A 15431-nucleotide genomic window follows, 5' to 3' on the forward strand; every position below is an offset into this window, starting at 1 on the left:
CTCTTACAAAAGCCCTGTTATGAGCTGCAACCTTAACCTACCCTCAAGTATGTAGGATTGTAGTTCCTACATGAGACAAATCAGATCAAGCTTTCATTGTTGGAAAAATACAACTGTCCTCTGTTGAAGTAAAGAAAATAGTGTGTTTAGATGAGTATAGATTAAGTCATTTCTTCTTTACAGCAGAGTAGCAATGAGTGGTCTACAAGCCACTGAACAGAGACTGATCCCCCCCCCCAATAGACACAACTGGTGTGAGATTATGCAAACCTATGCTTTAGAGAGAACCTTCAGAGATTGAACAAGAAGTGCTCTTTGTAATCTCTCAAGTGATATCACAACAACACAATTTCAAACTGTTTATTAAAATAAAATTACTTTGCAGCTCTGTGCTTCTTACAAGAGGTACAGAAGGAAATGTTAAACAGAAAAAGAAATGTGTTAACATTCTTCAAGACAGTGCCTGGCTTCACAAAGCAAAATTATAGAGCAGCTACAGTATTTTACTCTTCTCCTCAAGCCTTCTATGGCTGAAAATATCATGCAAATACTTATTTTAAAAAATCTGTACAGGCAAGGCAATAGATTTTTAAAAAATGAAAGTGTTGCACTTCAGAATGTAAAGCATTAGAATGCAATAGTTACTGCGGCAGGAAAGCTGTATATCCTTAAGAAATCATTCATATGTGATTATAAAAGGTAATGTTACCCTTTCCCTGGGGAGAACAAATTCTACATATTAGCCAACAAGCAAGAGTCCAGTGATGTAAGTTGGAATGCTGGTCTTTATATTAACTTGTACAGCTACACTCCCCTAAGTACAAGTTGCAATTGTACTTGCGATAAAATGTAACTAGCTTTATTATAGATCCAGAATCAGATTATCATACTTTTAAAAACGTAAGTAAAAACCTTGCCTTATACCTATCAGCAAGAAAGATTGTAGGATTAAACCCCAGAAAGGCATAATTTTATTTAGTAGCTTTACTGTAAAAGAGCTTTGTGCTTTACCTTTGCGGAAAAGCAAAACCAGCCCACATGCAAGTAGGTGCATAGCCACGTCCCCCGCCCAGCATAATATTCACAGCTTGACATTTCCGCACATGCAAAGTCTCTCTGCTGATGAAGCCTACGCTGAAAAACACCCTCTCACATCCAGCCATTACAATGTACTGCACATACCAACACAACTCAAATGCACACTGCTGTACCCCAGAAACATTTTAATAATGTAGTAAGTTATTATCGTTAGTGACAACAAGCTATTTTACTTTCTAGTGTTCAAACTAATTCCCAGCCCCTCATTGCTTTAAAATCAGGCAGAACATTCTCGTTAAAATTAGCCAAGCATCATCTGCAATATATTGCTTGGTTGTATTTATTTAAATACACAATCTTCATTCTAGCATACACCAAAATGTTCACTGAAGCATGGTAAAACAAAGGAAAGTTATTTATTTACAAGCACCTACTTATCTGACCTTAAAATGGAAGCCATCAACAATCTTTAAAAATTGCTACTCGGAGAATACATTCAGTTTTAAACAAATAGTGCACATTAGCAAGGATGAGATGTAATTGCTCTAAGTAGCTAGTCGGCTTTATTAGAACAAATGGATTTCATTTCAGCTGCTATTCTACTGGAAATGGTAAAAGAACAAACTACTTTATTCACACTTGCTGCCCGCTGCTGTCACTGATATGATGCAACTTTGGTTCAGAAATTCATCTTTTAAAAAATTCAAAGCACCTATTTAGTGTTGGGAAACATGCATAGCAGTTCCTCTCACAGGAAATTGCATGGGAATACTGACAAAAATATTGTGATCCATTAATTGTTTTAATCCATAAACAGAGTTATAGAAAACATTACTTTTAACAAACATGGAGTAAACACGCAGTCTAAAACGGCACAGAAGTTCTGTGCTGGAGTTAATGTGCAGTGCTGTTATCACTTCGGCATGCTTTTAAAAAAAAATTAAAAAGCTGGCAGCTAAAAGGTATTTTCATGATCAAGCTCCCAACTTTAAACAGAAAAGGAGAAAAGGAAAGGATTGTTGTGTTGTTAGTAATACAAGGAGAAATGGGGAAGATACCCAATTTCTCTTAATAAAAATGCCATGCTTATTGCTTATCAAAAGAGTGAATTTTGTGATAATCCACTCTGTGAAACGTCATTGCCTTCTATACTATTACCAAAGAGGATTGCAATATTAATCTATCATAACTTAGACCTCCATGCCCATGTTATGCATCTGCTTGAATAGCCTATGCTTGCAAGATTTTTATGTACTAGACTCATTCTCCCACTCAAAATTAGTCAAGACTGGAATGAGCTAGTTAACTTATGAAACAACTTTAGTGCTATTTTTGAAATTTAGAGAGCTTAGACTATAATCATTTTAGAGATCAATATGCTAGCAAGTAGCGAAATGATGCAAACCTTCTGGTTCAAAGTAAAAGTCAAGTGTTTTTTGCAATTTGGGTGCAAAATGCTAGTGATTCAGATATTTAATATTCTAATGTGTAACTTCTCTATTAATATATCGTAATAATTCTTGTTCATTCTGCCACTGTGTCACTGGTAGTTATTCAACTGATGCTTAATAAGATACTGGCAGTTAGTCTTATTTTATTTAGTGTGTTGCCATAATAATCAACAACACACATCAAACACCTCCCCCCCCCCACCAACAGAAAAAAGACAACCTGCATTCAATTCTCCTAAAATTCTCACAGTTTGAAATAATGAGACCAATGGGTAGGTCTTGTTGACAAGGCTTTTGCAAAGTTCCCACATTACATGGAGTTTAAATGACATTCAGAACTGATGTATTAAAATGACAGATTGCTGGTATACATGTTTGTGCATTTGTCACAGTCATTAGGCTTGAAACAAATGTAACACTGGATACATGTAAGAACTAGTGTGTGTCTGTGTGTGTGTTTGCGTGTTTTTCCCCATTAATGGCTCTTCTCTTGCATCCAAGATGTTGTGTTTGACTTGGTTACCAAATCTTGTAGTTCCAGACATGCATATGTATGAAGGCACTTGTCTTCCAGTGGTTTGGGTCAGATAAAGCCTTACCCACAAATGGCACTATACACATTATGGAAGCAGCAAAAGCCCCGCAGCTTTGTGTCACATTCTCCAAGCCTACCAACTTCTTGCTGGCAGACAAAGTCAACCCAAAATGTTCTACAGTACAACAAATCCCAGAATGAATTCTAGTAGTTTTTGCCGATTACAATGAGGTAGAAAAGTGCTGCTCAGCTCCAAAATAGAATCTCTCTTCTGCTTTGTCTCCTTAAATACCTAAAAGGGAAATGTAAAAGTGTGTTTCATCACCAACACCTTCCAGCAGTGCCACATATTTGCAAAGTTCACACCAAAGCTGTTCAGCAAAATTGTTCCTCCTATAGCCATGTTATCTTGGGCTGCTTTTCCCATTCAGAAAAGTAATCCACTGCTGCAATAACAGTGTAACAGCTGGCAGATATCAGCTGCAACAACTTTCCTGATCTGCAAGGCTATAAACATACCTCACCATTTGTAACAGCCCTTGCAACTGATTCTTGCAAATGAAAAAGCACCCACAACGAAAATGTGTGAATGAGCTTCATCTGAATCTAGCCTATCTTCAACACATCTTTAAAACTAGTACTGTATGCAAGCTCTGTTAGTCATGCTCTTAGACATGAGTAATTCAACATCAAAAGTTGTGGAGTATTGGATATTTATGGCAGGGTGGAAAACCTATGACTTTCCAACTGTTAACTGACTGCAGAGCCCATCAACACTGACCACCAGTAATGCTGGCTGCACCCCTGCCATAAATACCAATACTAAAAAATTGAATTTATAGAATGGGTAGATAGGTTAATGTCACTGGGGAGAGAAAAAAGGACAAGGCCTATGACTGTGATTTGTGTGATTTGTCTGGAACAAAATGTGGCACTCAAACTGCTTTTTGTTGGAGCGTTCTAAATATTAGAGACTCCAGAACAGCACACTAGTCTACTCAACCACGTTGAAAACCAACAGCGTCCAAAGGAACTCAGAACATGTCTGCGTGTTTTCTTAAGTCCAGAGTGGCCCAGTCATTAAGATTTTCAGGACTGATTCACATCCTTCTCAGAACCCCGTCATAGGTGGATAGCAGGCTGGCACATGTCTCTAACAATGCATGTCACACTGACCTGGAACACGTTTGGACACCAATCTAGAACATGACACATTCTCGCCATGTCCCCACCACAACCCACACACACTTTTTGTGGGTTGGAGAGAGGATTGCAGGGGGTGGATTTATGCAGGACTACAATAATTACATCCTTTACTCTTGTGCTGATGATATTAGAAAGTAGCTGCTCGGTTTTTATATTAATGTAGCAAGGTGTGTAGCAGGCAAGGGTACTCTTCCTGAGGCAGTGGCTATCACCAGGCATCTAGATAGACTATCACTGGAGGATGTTATGGTATTTGGGTACTAGCAACAAGTGGGAAATGCAGGAAGAGGCTGTGAAGGTCAAACTTTCATTTTCAAATAGGTCCATAGCAACATTTTTCTAAATGAGTAAAAGGGTAGCACTTCAAAAGCATGATTGATATGGTAAAGGAAGAAGAAATTAAATGTTTGAAAGGTGTACAATGGGGGTGTGCACATCTGAAGATGTGTAGTTTGATTGTTGTAGGACTCAGTTGTAGATATTTAAAAAATAAAATATTTAATGAAAAAATAAATTATAGGGGTTCTCTTTTTACACATACCCTTTTGCATAGGGCACAGACTTTCCTCAATCAAGGAAGTTAGTACTACTGTTCATGTTCAGTTATGTTTAACATCATGCACCTTTCTTACACCACAGGGAACATTGGGATAATACACTTTGGATATAATGGGCTAATCTCTTGAGCCTTAGTGCAGCCCTTTAGCATAGATAAAGGTTAAATTACAATATCACATCACATTGTCCATTTTTAAGGACTAAGATTACAACCCTCGATACACAGATTGAAGGAAGTCTCATTAACAGGAATACGTAAGTTCAGTTGCGCTGTAAGGCACCTGAAGCTAACGTTAACACTTACCCCCATGTCCTTAAAGACTTTCACTGCGTTTTTTGCAAGGCAATAGGTGGCACTCTCAGCTGTAAACATGGAAAGGCAGGCAGATAAGCACATATCAGGCTGAATACAGGAAACTTTGATAAGAATATATTGAAAGACAGGAAAGGCTGCTCCACAGAAAGCAGCCATTTGACATACCATATACTGCAACGTTCTTTTCTGTTCGTGTTATTAAGTATCTGTGTAATTTTTGAAGGTATTCCGATTCCCTGACAGGACCGCTGAAGTTATGTATGAAGATGGCAGCAGAACTGTACGCCTCCAGTAACGGTCCCAGTAGCTTCTGAAGGAAGGTGATATACTGCTGGTGCTCCTGAGACTGGCTCACCTGTGCGAGGTAAGAAAGGAAAGGAAAAATAAATGTCACTCAAGCTACCAACATCCAGTCCCGTCTCTCGCACCAGCCCAGGAAGGAGGCGGCAAGAGAAGCAACGGCTTTTTGCTGCAGCCAAGAGGCCTGGATCAGGCCTGCGATAACAGCAGAGCCTGCTCAAGAGCCAGCAGGTCTTTCTTTGCCAGCCCTTCTCTGTTTCAGGGTTTTCCAGTGGTGGCTTCTGCCTGCACTGGGGCATTTCTTGTAGGTGGGGCTTCCTTGCCAATAGAGCTGGGAGGACGGACACCTTCAGTTCATCCCTCCACAGCAGGGCAGGTTTGGTCTGCTCTGCCCATTTCTGACAACATTAGAACTGAAGCATTATGCAATATTGCAGCAAAGCTATAATGGATCTATTTCCCATTCCATAACCAATATAGCAAGGGGTGCACATTATCTATATCATGCATCCCCAAACTCGGCCCTCCAGATGTTTTGGGACTACAACTCCCATCATCCCTAGCTAATAGGACCAGTAGTCAGGGATGATGGGAATTGTAGTCCCAAAACATCTGGAGGGCAGAGTTTGGGGATGCCTGCTCTATATACATATTAGTGAACTGAGGTGCTTAATTATGATGGCTATGTAGCAACAATAAAGCACTGAGAAACAAGACGGAGGGATGGTTAGAAGAACCCAAAGTAGGAAAAATCCCAAGAGGCCAAAAAGCTCAACGCGGCTCCAGAAGAACCCAATGATGGGCTGTAGAACACCGAAACATTTGGCATCATAAATCCTCTAGGTCCTTTTCAATGCCTGAGTTTCAAACTCCCTCATTCATTCTGTGCAGCGCAGCTATGCATATGAAGCACTTCAGAACAGTATGTGCTCTTACGGCCTATGCAGTACCTTCAAGTAGCAATCTCGTTGTTCTTCGCCAAAGTCACTGTCTTCATCCTCCCCGTCACTCCTCCAAGATAATGGCTCTGGGAGTTTCTTTTCCCAGTGCTGCTCTGCAAGGCTAGGACTAATATCCTCCTGCTCATCCTGCTTAACAGAGGAACGCAAAGCAATAAGCATCAGGCACCCCCTAAAACTACTGCATTTTAACCATTTTTTCGCTTTGGTGGCCCTGGAGCAGCTACTGTGTGGATTTTTAGAGTCCATACAGTGGCAAAGAAGCAAAGTGAAGGCAAGCCTTTATTTCCCCTATAAAGCGATCTCAATTTCCAAAAAATACGCCCTAGGCGACAGTCTTCAAATTAATTCCCTTAACAATAGTTTTCACAAAAGCAAGTCCACACAACTTTGAATATTACAGCTCCCAGAGACCTCTGTATCAGACCCAAAGGAACTCTGGAGAATTTAACCACTGAGTAAGCACTAAAATACTATGAGCAATGACGTTCATAATATTGCCTGGGGGAGGAAGCATTCTTGTTTCCTTGCAACAAGCAAAGGGAGTACTGCTTCAAAGGGCATTTAGGAGCCCTCAGAGTATAGAAGAGATATCTCTCCTCTTGTTGCTTCTACTGGTTTTAGCTAAACCGCTTATTTGGTTTTTCTAGTCTGCTAAATTTAACAAAATTTAGCTTCCTTTGATGGACCTTTTTTTGCAGGATATTAATCATTTAGTAAAGAGGAACAGTACCACAAATATGTAGAATGCATGAGCCCAAAGACCTGACATAAATTGTCATTTTCATGAATGTATGTTCAGACTTGTAGCACACGCACAAAAAAACACCTAAATGAATCTACCAGTAAGTTGATCTCTGAGTTCATTTTCTATCGTTTACATTGGCAAAATAAATAAATAGAAGTCACAATGAAATGGCTATTCCCAATTAAGAGAAACACACGCAAGCATGAGTTGTATTCAATACAATGGTACCTCGGTTGTCAAATGTAATCTGTTCCGGAAGACTGTTCGACATTTGAAAAGTGTTTGAAAACTGAAATAATTACTTCTGGGTTTTCGGCGTTCAAAAACCAAAATGTTCGGCTTCTGAGACACTCGAAAACCGAGGCACCACTGTACTTTCTGTATGACAGTGGAACAGAGTTCAGCTTGCACCATGTGATTTAATCTTCCCCTCTCTTGCACACTCTCAGAATTCACTGCAGAAGATTGGAGATACTCTCTGGAGCAGATTTTAGGGGTGTACATGAGGCAAAGGAAAGTATATTCCCTTTCCCCCCCTTCATTTGTCTGATTTATTAAAGAAAAGAAAAGACAATTGAACACATTTATAAAATGAACAAGTTGCCCTCATATTTGAGAAGTCAAGACACCGGGAAGGTATAATTCTGTTGTGCAATTGGAAGTCTGTTCCATTCATACAACACTGGATTATTATGATTAAAATCAGCCTCTGTTTTAATGGAGCAAAATGAAATCACCTCTTCAAAATCTAATCAGCCACTTCCCCATATGCTATCTTTGGTAAGTTTTAAGATATACTGTAGCACATTAAGGTACGTTGTTTGGTGTTAGAAACAGTATACGTAGCAGACCTCAATGATCTTATAGCACTTTTAAAAGCCCCAAAGTAAATATCTCATAGTATAACAAGTTCACTAATCACAACAAAAGAGAATATAATTTTCCCCACTAATCATAACAAATAACAGAACAAAATTTATTATAACACTTCCCCCATTTTTCTCAAGATTTTCCCCACACTGATACAGACATACATAGATAGTAAAACAGAAAGGGAAAAACTATGAACCAATACCAAAGGGAACAGTGCCTTCTAGAGGGCCAAATGTTAGATTACAAGACATTGATGACAACATTTGCAATGAAAATTAACAAAGCTACCATAATGAAAAAATAAGAACATTCTATAATAAGGCAATGCCACATAATGAGGGGAAAAGAATCAGTGTAAAACTTAGATGAAGTGAATCAGGCAAATGATTTGATAGGATTCTGACCCAAACAGAAAGGTAACAAGACACATTTAATGATTTTTTTTGGGGGGGGGGCTACTAACAATGTGATCCTATGCCTATCTGCTCAGAAAGAGGTCCCATTACCTACAATGAGGCTTACTCAAAGGGACCAAGAACTGCAGCCTAATTTCATTGCTGACATATGCCAAGGTTGAGAAGAACATATTCTAATATTAGGCTTAATGATTCTGACTTTTGCTTTTAAAAAATAGTCAGAACCATTACTAGTACTTTTATAGAACTACCGTATTTTTCGCACTATAGGACGCACTTTTTCCCCTCCAAAAATGAAGGGGAAATGTGTGTGCGTCCTATGGTGTGAATGCAGGCTTTTGCTGAAGCCTGGAGAGCGAGAGGGGTCCGTGTGCACCGACCCCTCTCGCTCTCCAGGCTTCAGGAAGCTATCCCAAGTCTTGCAAGCCCGGCGGGATGTCCCGCGGGCTCGCAAGGCTTGCGGGCAGCAGCCTGCACCCAAAAGCTGGGGACAGCGGGGAGGCGCAGAGACGCCACCCCGCTATTCCCCGACCTGATCTGGAGGCTGGCGGGGGGAGAAGCAAGCCTGCTTCTCCCCACCCCCACCATCCCCACAACCTCCAGATCAGGTCGGGGAATAGCTGGATGGCGGCGCTCCGCCATCCCGCTATTCCCCGACCTGATCTGGAGGCTGGGGGAGGGAGAAGCAAGCCTGCTTCTCCCCCCCCCCCAGCCCCACAACCTCCAGATCAGGTCGGGGAATAGCGGGATGGCGGCGCTCCGCCATCCCGCTATTCCCCGACCTGATCTGGAGGCTGGGGGAGGGAGAAGCAAGCCTGCTTCTCCCCCCCACCATCCCCACAACCTGCTCCTCCCCGTTGCCAGCCCCGCAAACTCGGGGGACAGCGGGAGAGGCGCAGCGCGCCTTTGCCGCTGTCCCCTGACTTGTCTAGAAGGCTGGCGGGGGGAGAAGCCTGCTCCTCCCCGTCGCCAGCCCCGCAAACTCGGGGGACAGCGGGAGAGGCGCAGCTGTCCCCCGACTTGTCTAGAAGGCTGGCGGGGGGAGAAGCCTGCTCCTCCCCGTCGCCAGCCCCGCAAACTTGGGGGACAGCGGGAGAGGCGCAGCGTGCCTTTGCCGCTGTCCCCCAACTTATCTAGAAGGCTGGCGGGGGGAGAAGCCTGCTCCTCCCCGTCGCCAGCCCCGCAAACTCGGGAGACAGCGGCAGGGGGCAGCGCGCCGTTCCCGCTGTCCCCCGACTTGGTTAGAAGGCTGGCCCAGCCCTGCAAACTCGGGGGACAGCGGGAGAGGCGCAGCGCGCCATCCCGCTGTCTCCCGACATGGTTTGGAGGCTGGCGGAAGGCTTCCTCCTCCCCCAGCCCTGCAAGTTCCCAGAGCCTTGCGGGGGGGGGATAATTTTTTTTTGCCTTTATTTCCCCCCCCCAAAAAAAAAAAAAATCTAGGTGCGTCCTATGGACCGGTGCGTCCAATAGTCCGAAAAATACGGTACTTCCCCAAAATAGTTCTAAATTGAGACAGAGGGAGGTGGGATATAAATTGTAATAAATGATGGTGATGATGATGTTACACGTTTGAACTGAATAATAATAATAATAATAATAATAATAATAATAATAATAATAATAATAAAATTTATTTATATCCCGCCCTCCCCAGCCGAAGCCGGGCTCAGGGCAGCTAACAACAATTATATTGGTTAAAAAGCTTATTTCCCACCCCCCTCAAATCCTGATTAAGATTTGAAATTGAAGATTCACCCACCCCACTGAAGGACTGGAAAATTCACTTGACTTCCCCATTAGGATCCATTAATGGCTGCCTAGGACCTGAACTAAAAATAAATTTAAGTTAAAAAGCACTCTGTGGGTGTGCAAAACCTCCCCCCTTTTTGTATTCCAAGTTGAAAAATCAATAAATACTTTGGAAGATGTGAAATTAGGATCTGTTTAACTGCGGCCTTGGTCCAGCAAGCTGCTTAGGATGCTAAAATTAGGTGTGCAGGAACACTAGGCTGCCTCCTTCTGTGTTATCAGTCCTCAGAGATAAGAGGCAGGATATTAACTATTGGAATAATGCGAACCATCAGCAACTTACCTCCGCTACCAAAAGAATGCCATACTGTATGAACTGTTCAATTGCTTCATGACACACTTGGCACAACAGCTGGCAGGGCTAAGGAGAACAAGTCAGGTTAATCATTCACAGAAGCTCATCCATCCTATCTTCCCCCTCCCTGCCCCTGGCATTAACTGCCCTGTTCCAAATTGTCACTTGCTTGCCTGTGGAAAGCAGGACTTGCCCCTGGGTGACCCTTCTATTTCTAGAAGAGTTCTTTCTCCCTCTTTTACCCCAAGCTCTCCCAGTACCCCAAATAATTAAGAGGTGAGGGGGCAGGGGGGGAGCTGTGGATATTTTTACACGGACTGTCTTGCTTTTAGATTTTCTCTGGCATTTTCCTATTTCATGGAATCAAAGCCACGACAACAATAAAATGCTGCTATGATATCCATTCTAACCCAAACACAGTCTTTATTCTCAAGTCCTCATTCCCTGCCACTTTTTACCCCCAAACAAGTATATCGTTCATCAAATACACGAGTTCACTGTTAATGCAATCTCCTATTTTTTTCCATACTGCACTTCCCAGTTTCTTCCATCCTATGCATTCAGCTTAACATTTCACATACTGTATGTACTCAGGGCTTTTTTTCAGAGGGTAGGGGGTACTCTAGGGCACACAGTACCGGCACCTATTTTAGTTGTTGTTAAAAAGTGTGGCACTTCATGGTGAGTACTGGCCCCCAGCTTTCTAGAAAAAAGCAATGTATACATTCCACCATATGCAGCTGTTTTCATAATTCTGCTTGCCTCCTTGTGCAACACCTGTCAAACTATCTTTGTTTACTACCAGGAGCCTTAGATTTTCCTGCTTTCATTTTCCCTTTCAGGTTTTCAAAGAGTTTTAAGAATTCAGATATACAGTGGTACCTCGGGTTACATACGCTTCAGGTTACATACGCTTCAGGTTACACACTCCCCTAACCCAGAAATAGTGCTTCAGGTTAAGAACTTTGCTTCAGGATTAGAACAGAAATCGGGCTCTGGCAGTGCGGAGGCTGCAGGAGGCCCCATTAGCTAAAGTGGTGCTTCAGGTTAAGAACAGTTTCAGGTTAAGAACGGACCTCCAGAACGAATTAAGTACTTAACCCAAGGTACCACTGTACCTCTAATTGCCATTAAACACCTTAACACAGTATAAACAATATGTGGCAGTAGCAGCAAAGCACTTGGTTTCTGACACACACACACACACACTCCCCTACACCCCAAACCTACCAGTGCAATAGTGCCTTCATTGGAAAGCAAGTAACACAAGCTGGCAGCTTTTCGGACCAGTTGTTCCTGACTGATCATGTTTGGTGGGATTCCGTTGATGCCATTTCTGTGCCTTTTATTCTGTATAGCATGGAGACTACAAGCTGAAGTGAAAAGAAAAAAACACATAAACAGTTACCTTTAAAAACAAATCAACAACTCAAAATCGGCTTCAAACAATTAGTAAAATGGTAATTTTTCAATAAAAAAATCACACAATTCTTGCAAAGTAAGATCAAAATACAATAGATTTTGAAATTAGGACAATGTGCAGAAGAGGGAAGGAAACTAGAAAATTATTCACTGCCTTGAGAAGACACTACACTGCCTTTCAAATGATAGATAGATCAATAATCCTTGCAGAAGCAATCACTACAGTATATGAAATGCTGGCATTGCTCTATCAAGTGCAGAACTCATAATTTCTTAGTTCGGCTTTGGAACATACCAACAATGGCCTCTTTGAAGAAGACATGCAGTACCCCATTGCTGTAGAAGTTGAGTTCAAAGACAGTAGGAATGGATGTGCTGGGTGTGATGAAGAACTCATTGTTTCGGCTGGTGTTTGTGATAGTTATACAGTTCCCCAACAAATGGATGGCATGCATGACAACATCTTCAGAATTCCCGGAAAATCCCAAGTCATAGTCCCGAGCCAGAACCTCCTCCTTCATGGAAAAAAAATCTTCCACCAGCTTGGAAAGATCAATTCCCTGCAGAAAATCAACCAAAAGATCCAAGACAGTACATTTTTTTTATAAAATACCTTTTAAGATTATGGAAAACTCCATTATCTATACCTCCAGTTTTCTAAATCCGTTTATTTGAACCACTAATTGGCTCCAACCTTCCAGGACTGAGTGTCCCAAACCTTTATGGACTTGGGAGCACATTTCAAATTTTGAGAGTGTGCTGGGGGATCCAGTCACAAAATAGTTGCTAGTGGGAGGTTGTGGCACCACACAAAATGCTTCGAATAGAAGGGCAGGTGTAACACATAGTTAGAAACACAATCTTCCCAGAGAACCTTATGCTTACCATCAGAAATCAGCTGTGTTCTCCTGCTCCTAACTGTGGAGATCACACAATACTGATTTTGTGCATACACACTGTGCATACACACTTTTGCTGTGTAATAGCAGCAGGGAGCATTCCTCAGTGCCAGGAAAAATATACACAAAGTGGCAACACCACACTCTCATTTTACAGAAATCTCTAAGGAGACACCCACTCTACAACTTTCTTTCAGGGAGGGCTAGAGTCTGGCATATCTGCCCAGAGACACCAGTGACAGCCTTTATGAGTGACAAGGTATCAGTGAGCCCTGGTCTAGGCACTTTGAGATGTTTCCAAACCCTTTTCAGCTAATTTAGGCTATGCTAGTCTATTCTACTATCATATCCATATCATAAGTATAAATAAAAGGTCAAAATAGTTCTCAGCTCAACATTATGTATGAACTGGACTCAATTCTAGCATATACTTCATGTCAGCATTTTTATTTTTATTTTTGGTCACATCTTTACTACAAGAAACTGAGTCTTACAGTCACACCCAGTCTGTCACACCCAGTCTGTGTCACCATGTTAAAGAAACATTTAAGGCTGCATAGAGCAGGAGTGGGGAACATTTGGCCTAGTGATGATTGGAGCTGTAGCGCAGCAACATCTGGAAGGCCAAAGGTTCTTCACACCTGGCTTAAAGTAATTTCCAAGAAACACTGCAGCAACAATGCTTAATGAAGAAGTTACAGATAGATTCCACAGCACCAATGAATACACCTTCTGAAATGCTTAAGAACCACTGCCCTGAACCAATATGGTGTGTTCTACCCCGGTTATGAGCAACTCATCATTTTTGTAACAGCCTCCACAAAAGTAACAATGACTTGTTAGCCTTAAATATCTGAGCCGCTGTTACAAATGCCAGCAAGCTGACCTTTTGCGTAATCTTAAACTATTCAAATAGCATTTTCTTCTACGAGAATTGCTCCTTTCCACTGGGTCACCCCTGAATATGCATTGCATTCTCCCTCACAATGTCTAAGGGAAAGGTAGGACGAGCAGATTAGATGTTATACTGTGCAAGACAGGATAAGAAGTGAAAGAAATTAGAGTAGTACAAAATTTAACAGTAGGGTGGCACTGTGGTCTAAACCACTGAGCCTAGGGCTTGCCGATTGGAAGGTCGGCAGTTCGAATCCCCACGACAGGGTGAGCTCCTGTTGCTCGGTCCCTGCTCCTGCCCACCTAGCAGTTCGAAAGCACATCAAAGTGCAAGTAGATTAATAGGTACCATTCCAGCAGGAAGGTAAACGGCATTTCTGCGTGCTGCTCCGGTTTCGACAGAAGCGGCTTAGTCATGCTGGCCACATGACCTGGAAAAAACTGTCTGCGGACAAACGCCGGCTCCCAGTAAAGCAAGATGAGCGCTGCAACCCCAGAGTCGTTCGCAACTGGACTTAACTGTCAGGGGTCCTTTACCTTTACCTTTTTACAGGATACTTAAGCTCTGAGGGCTAAAGTTGTGGACTGGGGCAGGATGCACTTGAAAGCCCCTCTGTCATTGCATGTTTCTTGAAAAGATCTACAGGGGGAGTTCTAAACAAATTCTGTGGAAGATTTAGAAACTTCAGGTTTAGAAACCCCTGCAGACCTTTGCACTAAATGCACGAGGATCTAGAAAGGAAACTGTGCACATAGTGCTGCTGACATAATGCTGGCCTCCAGTAACTATTAACAAGTTTGATCTTCATGAGATGACTATGACCAATTCAGAACATTCAAACAACAACAACAACAGAATGGGATCCACAGCCTAACTAGCTGGCCAGTTTGCATGGGACTGGGGCGAATGTTTTGACACCTCCAACCCTAGAGGTCAGCAGGATACAACGTGGATTACAAGGATACAGGATATGCTAAGCATCCCTGACATTTAAAAGCTGTCGTCAAGAGAGATGCTCAGAGATGCAGAAACACAGCAGCCTTACCTGCCTGTGTCGGTAGAGCAGCAAACAGGCAACAATGTGTGTTGACATCACAGCACATGACTTGTTAGCAGCTAAAAGCAAACAAAACAAAATAAAGCTATGCAGGCACCTTTGTCATGCAACTGAAGTGCGTAGAAGGCAACTTGGAACAAAAACGATAGCCCTCAACGAACCACAAACAGCAATCCTTTGTGATTTTATCCCGAACGACTTCACATATTCAACAGCACAGTGCACAGAGACTGGTCAGAAAGGAAGCCAACTGAACTTCAACTGTGACTTCAATGTTTCAAAGCTAGGAGCAGGCAGCATTTTCTTTGGACTGCATTCCCTCAAAGCTAATCTGCTGGAGGTGGGCAGGGCCAGAAGAGCTGGGACCACTCCCCGCCCTCTCTCTCATACTCTATGCCCCCCACCCTTTTGGTAGGGTGCCAGAAAAGGGACCTATTGCTCTTGCCGGGCCTTAACCAATCACTTGCAGAGGGCTTTTCTCAATTCCTCTTCCTCCAGTTCTTTTTTCAACCCCACCCCACACTCCATTTTTCCCCTTCTTACCAAGTGAAATTAGGCAAAGGGCTATGTCACAGGCTCCCCAACCCTGATATATACAATTGGCTCTATTGACAGCTCCTTTCCACAGTGGTATAAACTTCACTGTGGACATTC

The 15431-nt window shown here is 42.4% G+C and overlaps 1 protein-coding gene across 2 annotated transcripts in view; it reads right to left on the minus strand.

The window, feature by feature from the left end:
• Positions 1-346: 346 nt before the first annotated feature.
• The window catches only part of GPAM (glycerol-3-phosphate acyltransferase, mitochondrial), a 36247-nt gene continuing 21162 nt past the window's right edge, over positions 347-15431 (minus strand). The window contains exons 14-21 of one of the 2 annotated variants that reach the window (XM_082225035.1): positions 14766-14836; positions 12222-12486; positions 11735-11877; positions 10493-10570; positions 6355-6495; positions 5270-5459; positions 5093-5151; positions 347-3316 (exon numbers count right to left, since the gene is read on the minus strand). In XM_082225035.1, coding sequence (XP_082081161.1) covers positions 3200-3316; positions 5093-5151; positions 5270-5459; positions 6355-6495; positions 10493-10570; positions 11735-11877; positions 12222-12486; positions 14766-14836 — 1064 coding nt within the window. In that variant the 3' untranslated portion in view covers positions 347-3199. The remainder of the gene's footprint in view (positions 3317-5092; positions 5152-5269; positions 5460-6354; positions 6496-10492; positions 10571-11734; positions 11878-12221; positions 12487-14765; positions 14837-15431) is intronic. The other variant, XM_082225034.1, reaches the window with a different exon arrangement.

This window comes from Podarcis vaucheri (assembly GCF_965113315.1).
Source record: "Podarcis vaucheri genome assembly, chromosome: 5".
In the NCBI taxonomy this organism is placed as follows: Eukaryota; Metazoa; Chordata; class Lepidosauria; order Squamata; family Lacertidae; genus Podarcis; species Podarcis vaucheri.